General features: G+C 38.8%; 1 protein-coding gene across 1 annotated transcript; it reads right to left on the reverse strand.

Moving 5' to 3' along the window:
- Positions 1 to 521: 521 nt before the first annotated feature.
- On the reverse strand, positions 522 to 9784 carry MRPL39 (mitochondrial ribosomal protein L39; the record flags this gene model as incomplete). Its single annotated transcript, XM_010023077.1, has 9 exons — positions 522 to 642; positions 1500 to 1547; positions 2425 to 2578; positions 3780 to 3845; positions 6071 to 6183; positions 7458 to 7525; positions 8513 to 8612; positions 9100 to 9239; positions 9578 to 9784. Coding segments are annotated over 9 exons (983 nt in total), but the record flags the coding sequence as incomplete, so codon positions are not given.
- Between the last annotated feature and the right edge of the window lie 276 nt (positions 9785 to 10060).

The following is a 10060-nucleotide window of genomic DNA, read 5'->3' on the forward strand; positions in this document are numbered from 1 at the left end:
ATTCCTTAAGAGGATTTCTGCAACAGTATTTTGTAACCCTTTAAGTGCTTCTGAGAGGATGTTTTCTCTTTTATTTTTTTAGATATTATTTGTCTTAACTTCCTACTGCAGTAGGCAAAGAACTCAGTGGAATTCCATCAGGAAGTTCCAGCAAGAAACAAACAGAAATGAGAAAAAAATACTTTCTTCATGGAAAACCAAACAAGGGGTCTTGAAGTTGTACCAAAATAAAGGGGACGGCCTTTGCAGCTGTCATTTCAACTACAGTCTGTAGGCCAAACTGCACTAATCACAGAGTACTGCATTCAGACACATACAGTTGCTGTCAAGATAAGGACAAGGGTAACTTGCAAGATGAGTTATAAAAACTAAAACATTACACACACACACCCTTTAAGTGAAAACTTTCAAGTCAACTGAAATGTCTGATAATGGCTTTATCCATGATTTAGGTCCACAGAATTAAAATTAATTACAAGACATTTTTATATATAGCACAAATAAGTCATGTAAAAATACACATTTTATTATGTACAATTAGAGGTTAAAGTTAATTTAAATTGATGCAGTTTTTTCTTCTTCAGTTCCATCTTTCGCCTCATGATGTTCAGCTGCTGCTTCCAAATATTTTTCTTCAGTGACCTGCACATAGAGATTTTGTTATATTTTTTTTTAATTATTTAATTCTCCTTGATCCCAGAAATCCTCCCCTTGTACTGTCACTTTAACAAGAAAAGACAGCCTACAAAGACAATTATTGTCTCCAAACTGAAACAACCTGAATGACACACATCTCCAAACTAATTTTATGGGAAAATATGATGGGCTAGGCTCTGAACACATCCTTGGCTAACAAGTTTCAGTGGACATGCAGCACTTCTCTCTCTTGCCACACAAGTAAGTAAAATATTTGATCTGAACGCTTCAAAACATCTGCTGTTTAACTCTTATGAAGATTTCCTATGTCTAAACATGCTTTGCTAGCAAGTCTCTGGTTATATGCTTTATATGTTTTATAGTTCCATTTGTCTTAAAAACTTGGCCTTCTGCATTTACTTAGACATTATAAAGCTTCTCCTGGTGAAGTACATTTCAACTTTGGAACACTGGTTGTTTAACGGAGGAATGTTTGTAGGAAACTTATTTTCAATGTAGGTTTTAAACAGGCAAAAAAATACTCAAACTAGTGCATTTATGCAGTTTACTGGAACAGCATTCCCTTTTATCTCCAGTAACTCCCACCTAGGTTCACCCAGTGGCATTAGATTTTATCCCTGAAATCACTTGTAACACACGTTTGCATGTGTCTTCTCAAGCCTACTACACAGCAGTTAGGCAGTTAGATTACCTGTGCGTCAGAGTATAACTCAGCTGTGAACACTTCCATTCCTAAAGATGTGTTCTTGAATACAATACCCATCCCCAGTCATTCAAATTCTCCTCTATCACAGTGTATCTTTCTATTTGGTAAGCTGTACTTCACCACTACTCAAACTTACCAGCCTCTTTGATCTTTCCAGCAGTTTGTGCCACACGATGTGGTAAGCCTGAATTAAATGTCATTAAATTATGTTAGTGCAGGTAAAAAATTAAATAGAAATCTTAAAATAGATTCTGACAAATGTATAAAAATGCTGGCACAAAACTGTAACAATCCCCAACTCAGATGTTACAGCTTCTGATTTTAGCATCCAATTTGCCCATATTCCTTTGGAGCACTTGAATAAATGTCTGCTGATCATATCTATTCATTGTGTGGAATCATTGAGGGGGTGGGTAAAAATGGGAACCAAAATCTTATGACGAGGAAGGGAACACAGACATGAGGTCAGGAACCCATGCACACTTGTCCCTTGAAAACTTCCCCAAGTGAGACAACAGCACATGTGCTAGACCACCTGTCACAATCATATGAGTCAACAGGAATGGGAAGAAAGTCTCCTGCCTCCACCTATAGTTCCGCAAAGCCTTTGTTGGAGACCGATTAGTGCTAGGACTTTTTTTGTTATTGTGGTTAAGTTATACTTTGGTGTCATAAAAGACCTTGAAATGGTATCCTTTATCATTAGTCTAAATTCAAAGTTCTGCTTTTTCCCAAATCTGATTAAACACTGTCAGCAGCCTCAATTTCAGAAGATCAGCTGCACAACAAAGGCAAGGTGAATGAAATATCCATGCAGAAACTGCATAACCAGAACAACACTCTCAGTACTGAGAGAAAACATCAAAGGCCCTGTGAGGCAAACTTTTCTAGTTCTGATTTCACATTCACAATAATCCCAGGAAAACAAATGCCAAATATCCAACATGGTCATTATTATGCACCTTCCCTTCATCTACTAGCATAGCATATAATAAAGGCCAGAAAGTAAGCCAAGTGCCCTAATGTAAAGAAGGAAAATATGTACAAAATGGATTAGTTACCTTCAAATGGACTGGCAGGGACACACCCTGGAACCTCCTTATCAATTCAGATTGGTTAGTCTGAAGATTATGGGCTGCTGTTATCTCATATTGGAAACAGAAACTTGTTCTTGGAATATGAGGGCCTTCACTGACATCTACAAAGTCACCAAATCTGATGGGAGGGAGAAGAAAAAAAAAAAAAACAAAAACACCTTAAGTCAAATATATTGAGAGAGAAGTACAAGCCTATTTCTTTTTATGTTTGATTAGCAAATTCCTATCTACAGAACAGATGAAAGAAAATCCACACAAATCCTAAACCAAATCTAAACAAATCCCCACTTCAGCATTTCTAGATTTCCTGAAACAAAAGTACAGGCTACATAATTTCTAAAACGAACTTATGAAATTTAAACCTTGAATCTAAACAGATGATCCCAGGTTTAACAAATCTTTAAAGCCATGTTGGCTTTGAAAGTGGGACAACTCTGTCATCCACCAGAAGATTTACAAGTCTCCAAGATCACATATTTTCCATCATACAGCATTCACAACCTGCACATGTACTTCCTCTTCAAGTCTCAGAAAAATGCAAATCACTTAAGAAAAGTGAGAGACAAAACTATGTACAGCAAAAGGATATTCAGAACAAATCTCTCCCAGAAATCAGTAAGTAAGCCCATTTTCCCTCTTATTGCGCAAACAAGAGGATGGGAGGAAAGAGTGAACAACAGACACAACATCAGTCTGTAAAATTTCAAGAACCATCACTGCAGAGACATTTGTTCTTTAGAGAAATATGGACTCCAAAATCAAATGCAGAACAATTTAGACATCTATAAAACATTAGTCTAAGCTAGTCACAAATTCTTTTACATGCCCAAGATACAACACAAGCTTCCAGCCTCCAGCCTGAAAACTCTATTATCCCGGGAGCCAGCTCCATTCTCATCTCTACCACTACAAGGCAGTAGCTTGCCAAGTCAGGCAGATCTTGACAACTTTGGAAGAAAAATCCACTATGCAATGCTGACTCTAGTTTTCAAACAAGTATTTGGTTTGCATTTTACTTAACCTGTCAAGCTTTTGAGAGTTATTTAGATTTTATGTAAAAGCAGTGAGACTTCTCTGGCACTTACCACTTCTAACTGAAATTAGTGAGATCAACCAAGCGTTAAGTATCAGAAAACAATGATTGTATAAAGAAAAAAGCCACCCAAATAACAACTTAAGACTACAGACAGCAATGAATAAAAGTGATTTCTAAATTGGAAACCATCACAAGTAACTTAGTCTTCTCACCTGCAAAGAGTATTTGCAACATTATCAAATCTTTTAGTGAATCATCACAGAATGAGAGTTGTTTTGCTCACCTATGTAACATTACAATTCCTTCTGTATTCTGCGAAGCTTTTCGTTCAATCATCTCCAGTTTGTATCTGAACAAGACAAAAAAAAAATTTAAAAAATCCTCACCTTTAACACCTAGTTCTTGTAAGAATAATTAAGAGATCAACTTAAGGTGCATTCTTCAAAATCATGCTGGTATTTATGTGAGCTTTCAAACAGGTTTAAATTTTTAATTTTATATGACAACACACATTGACATGCTTCATAAAGCATGCATACAGACCAGTCTAACCTCAGTTCCTGGAAGAAATACGGAGATTATACTGGGTACTACAAAAAGCATTTAAAGAATAATGCGGTTATCAGGCACAGTAAACATAGGTTCACAAAGGGAAAGTCCTGTTTAACTACTTTTGTATCTTTCTATGCCTGCCTATGAAAGGCAGGCAGTGGATGTAGTTTTCCTGGATTTTAATAAGGCTTTTGATATTGTCCCGCACAGCATCCTTCTGGACAATGTCTAACTGTGGGGTGAGCAGGTTCATGGTGAGCTGGGTGAAGAACTGGCTGAAGGGCAAAGCTCAAATGGTTGTAAGTAAATGGGGCTACATCTGGCTACTGACCAGTCACCAGCGGTGTTCCTCAGGGTTCAGTTTTAGGGCCAGTTCTGTTCAATATATTTATCAATGATCTGAAGGCAGGAGTTGAATGCACCTGCAGCAAGTTTGCTGATGATATGAAAATGCGAGGTGCTGTTGACTGTCTTGAAGGTCAAGAGACCTTGCAAAGGAATCTAGATAGATTGGAGCATTGGGCAATCATCAATGGCATGAAATTTAACAAGTCCAAATGCTGGACTGGGAGGGAGTAACACTGAGCACAAGTATAAGTTGGGAGAGGAGTGGCTGGAGAGCAGCCCTGCAGAAAGGGATCTGGGGGTGCCAGCTGACAGCGGACTCAATAGGGGTCAGCAGTGTGGCCCAGCAGCCAAGAGTGCAAACCTCATCCTGGAGTGCATCAGGAACAGCATAACCAGCTGGTCAGAAGAAGTGCTGTATTCACTGCTGTATTCAGTGTTGGTGACCTTCCCTTGGGTACTGTGTGTAGTTCTGAGCCCCACAATTTAAGAAGGATGTGAAGGTCCTTGAATGCATCAGAGGAGGGCAACAAAGCCAGTGAAAGGGCTGCAAGGCATGCCCTGTGAGGAACAGCTAAGGTAAACTATTTACTATTTTCCCTCACTTCTCTCCAAGCCCCAAAAAGCTATGGAGCAGAGAATTTCCACCACCACCCACCTCTGCCCCGCCTCCCCGCCACAAAACACTGCATAAGTGCTTTTTCAGCAATTTTTCGGAAAACTGGAGTGTTCTAACAAGCCTTCTTTTATAGCACAGGCCAGAGTATTTTACCCATTTTCCCCTTGCAGAGCTCAAAACCTGCATGTCATCTGAAGATACCAAAATATGCATCACAGAATCATTAGGGTAGGAAGGAACCTCTGGAGACCATCTAGTCCAAGCCCCCTGCCAAGGCAGGGCCACATACAGCAAGTTACACAGGAACATGTCCTGGCAGGTTTTGAGCCTCTCCAGAGAGGGAGACTCCACAACCTCCCTGGCCAGCCTGTTCCAGTGCTCTGCCACCCTCAAAGTGAAGAAATTCTTCCTCATGTTGCAGTGAAATTTCTTGGTTTAGGTTATAGGCATTGTCTTCATCTTATCGGTGGGCACCATTGAAAAGAGTCTGGCACCACCCTCCTGGCACCCACCTTTGAGGTACTTATATGTATTAATGAGATCTCCTCTCCGTCTTCTCTTCTCTAAACTGGACAGGCCCAGCTCCTGTAATCTCTCCTCATAAAAGAGATGCTCCAGACCCCTGGCCATCCTTATGGCCCTCTGCTGGACCCTCTCCAGCAGCTCCTTGTCTTTTTGTACTGAGAAGCCCAGAACTGGACACAGTACTCCAGATGTGGCCTCACCAGGCCCTTCAGCAAAGGCAGAGAGTTACTAGCACGCCAAGTCTAACCACCAGAGAGCTTAAACTGAAAAGCAGTGAAATCTAAGAAGTCGACAGTCTTTCCATTTATCACAAAACTACATCCAAAGATGCCTGCTCTTTGCCTCTGGAGAGAACATTCAAAATCAAATAAGGTAGTGTGACAATGAGAATGAAGGCAGGCTCATTTAGGGTAGTGAGAGAACTACCTTCTTTCTTCACCTGTCCTGTCTTATTTTAGATTTACAAAACCAAGTAGAGATTTAAACTGATTTCTAATTGCCCTTCTAAAAGAAAGGCAAATTCAAACACTCACCTATTATGCTGAAACATTTCACGTGCTACTTTTGCTTCAACATGCAGTGTTTCAAATGGCAGGTCTTTATGAATCAGCTTTCCAGCATCCCTTGTAAGAGAACGAAAGTTGTCCTAAAAGAACAGTTGATACACATAAAACTGTCACTAGTGTTTCACAGCTGTAATGAATAGGCAAAGCATAAGAAACACTAAATATTAGTCAAAACAACAAGGATCATCTACTGTAAAGCCTAAGTATAAGAATATTGCTGTAGGACTGTAACTCTTACTATTTATCAGCAACAGATTGCTACAAATCATCACTGTTTTAAATGGACTGATACACTTCCCAGTCAAATCAATAGGCATTTTCCATTAAAAACAACATACATTAATTGAAGTTAAACTTCTCAGGTTAGTTATCTGTGTGTCTTGTTTCCCAGAGTCATGACTCTGCTTATAAAAGACTCCTTCTGTGATGGAACCAAAGGTGAAAAAAAAACCAACTCAATAAATAGAAATTGATCACCTTGATCCAGAATCCAAACCTCTGCATAGTCAGATTTATTAACAAGTAATAAACTGCTATTAGGAGAAATTACATTTATAATCTCACGTAGAAAACATTACAAACTAAATTACTTCAACTACAAGATCACATTTATGAAAAATTCTGCAACGTACCAATACTGCTTTGTTAGCCATACACACCTCTGCTGATATTTGGGCATGAGAACATGAATAGGCACCAGATGAGTAAAACACTTTGGATCACACCAGCTACCAAACAGTTATGAGACTTAGAGGTTTTAGATTATTAGATTTACTGAAGAGTATGGTATATAAGCAAGGTATTAAGGAGAGCTTCACCTGAATGTTCTCACAGCTCTTTTACAACAATAAGCTAATTATGCTGTAAACCGCTATCTGAAAATACGTATATTACACACATTTTTATTTTCAGAGGGCTCTACTCAAAGACTATGGTTGCATCTACATTACCAGGCAGGAGTGGCTGAGTAGGAGCAGATCTGTAGAATAACAGAGATGGCACTGAGGTCCCAACAGCCACATCAACCTGTTTTGGAATGGTATTTCAGACTAGAATTTACTCTAGCCTCACAGACATAAAACTTGTAAGCGCCTGAAGGACATCTCAAGGTTTAGTTTCACCTAAAAGGAACACAGTCTCTGTGCTCTGAGAACAGCCTGCAATGAGAGCCAGTATGTGGTAAATCCGGATATTAGTTGCCAAAGAATACTTCTGACCTAAAAAAAAATACTAGTGTAGATACACCCAACAAAAAGAAAAAAAACTCACTGCCCCCTCTCCATCATCAAAAAAGAACAAGTATGCAATCTATACAACCTATACAACCTTTCAGGAAAGAAGTTATTGTGCTTACGTTTGTTGGTTTCCAGTCATTCAGTCTATCATCCAAAATTATATCGTAACAGAAAGCTCCAGAGATCACTGCAAGTCCAAAGAGAAAAACATTCATGTTTGTTAGAAAGTACGTATTTCACTGTTACAACATATTCTTATAAACGTATCAAAATTAATAAGAAAACCAGAATGATCTCAAGAAATCCATTCTAAAATATAAATTTTCAGCTGTGATTCTACAAATGACAGATTAAACCTGTATTATTTTCGTTTCATTTCACTGAATGATAGTCTTTCAAATGAGTATTAATGTAATGCCAGTGTAATACCATATAGCTTAGTATATGCAAGATTATTCCAAATCCTGAACTGAAATATCCACTCTACACTCACCAATCAAGACAAATACTGAAATCGCTAAAAAGGGAATCAGTTGTAGGAGGACTCCACATATAAGAACATTGTTTGCTGGTTATAGAATCATAGACTCATAGAATAGTTAGGGATGGAAAGGACCTTAAGATCATCTAGTTCCAACCCCCCTGCCATGAGCAGGGACACCAAACACTAAACTATGTCAAATGCATAATCACACTGGGTTTGTTATTTAAATAACTTCCTCTCTTGTGCACTTTCTCACTTCTGTGAATCTTAAATCAGGTCACAGATGAGCAGAAGCTGTTACTAACCCTGTGTGTACTTCAATAGTCTTCCAACTTGATTATACATTGTAATTTTTAGTAGCAGTTTTTAGCGCTCACACAGTTATGTGGTTATTAGAGCATATTTCAAAGAAACACATCACATCTTAAATACTTTATCCAGGTAACTTCTCTGTGAAATCCTAAGTGGTCTGAAGCCCAGTTGCCACACAGACCAATTTCTATACTTTTATAACAAAATTATTCTCAGTGTGATTACTATAAATTAAAGGCTACAACAACAGCAGGTAATACACCTATCAACGCTAAGTTCCTTCAATCACTGGAGTCCCTGGGGTTTTTTGTAAGACTATTAAACACTCACTTAAGAAGCAACAAAAGCAAGACAACCAATATAAAACATTTGTATCACCTGGCACTTCTAAAGCTCTAATCAGATTGACTGAATACTCATCTTTGAATGCCCGCTTTAATACACATGCCATGATCATGGCACAGGAACGCCAATAGGCCTGTAAAGAGAATTTCAAAACACAGATTTATTACCGAGAAGCTAACAAACCAACCAGACGAACATCAGCTATTTACTCCAAAAGAATATCAGCATCTAACTGAATGATGCACAAACCTAGCTGTCAACGCAAATATTACCTTCTTTAATATTTAAACCTGTATTTGGAGACAATTCTCCATACAGAATCAATCAAAAAAAAAAAATCAAAAGTGCACTTAAAATGCAAGCCAGATGTTTCCCTGGAGACATTTAAATCTGAAATCGTAAAACAATACCACGATATAGATTGAAAGGGATGCTTGCATGTCACCTAGCCCACATTCTGGTCCAGCTAATAATAACCATGATGCACCAAGCAGCTATTACAAACATCTGAACTTTCACAACAAATTCAAGAAAGGAAATGGACATGGAACTTAAAGGGGCGTACAGAATCAAGTGGTCGTAACCAGGGGCACCTAACTATGGGATAAGGTATAGATTACCTTGTTTACTTCTTCTGGATCTTCATCTTTGAAAGTAAGGAACTGAATTTCACATGATTTGGTCAAGGGTCTGTACATATCCCAGACTTCACCATCCACAAGAGCTAGAACGGATCTGTTGCAATGCCATTCACTTAAGTCTAAACAAAGTAAACAAAGTATTACACATTTATTAGCTACATTCCTCAGAGCCAGCAGTTTAGACCTCTGCATTTGTAACAACTGCATGTTTCACTTTTGTAAATTACTTGGAAGGATGAGCTGCTAACAGAGCCTCCAAAAATTAACGCAGTTTCTGCTGGTGGATTTTAGTACAAATGTATCTTAAACTTACCAAACACAAATATTCTGATTGCATGTCTGTTGTCCTAGTCATTAAAATGTCAGTAATATTAACATTTCACATTAAGATAACAAGTACTTCAACCGGCAGTACAGTTTTCATCATCAGTGTCACCCTGTTAGTCCATTCACTTACGCATGGCACAATTGTATGGAGTAGACAAAGCTTTGTTCATTACAAACACACTCCCAGGGTGTGATTTCCCAGTGTATTTTACTTCGATTTTCTCAATTCGTGGATAAAGAGACAACTGCCTCTCTTTCTCTTTGCTGAAGAGCTCATTACGCATCTGAATCGTTTCTTCTGATGTCAGTCGAGAAACAGTTGGCGTGGAGATGAACCCTGGTAAAAGGAATTATCTAAAATAAGCAATAGGGAGTTTCAAAGTGTCTTTATAAGATGCTTGTTTCTAGAAGGAAGACATCCCGCTGTACCGCTCATCCATGTGTCTGTCTCAATATGCCCAAGGTGAGCACTTCAGCAGCTCTTGCTGCCCGCCCATCCTTGCTCCCTGCAATGCTCTGAAAACCCTGAAGCAACGAGACCCTAACGGCGGCCTCTGGCTGCAAAGGCTCTTCCCTCACACCAGCCCACAGCCCCTGCGGGACGGGACGGGAC

This window comes from Nestor notabilis, unplaced genomic scaffold (genome assembly GCF_000696875.1).
Source record: "Nestor notabilis isolate BGI_N333 unplaced genomic scaffold, ASM69687v1 scaffold4471, whole genome shotgun sequence".
NCBI classification, from domain to species: Eukaryota; Metazoa; Chordata; class Aves; order Psittaciformes; family Psittacidae; genus Nestor; species Nestor notabilis.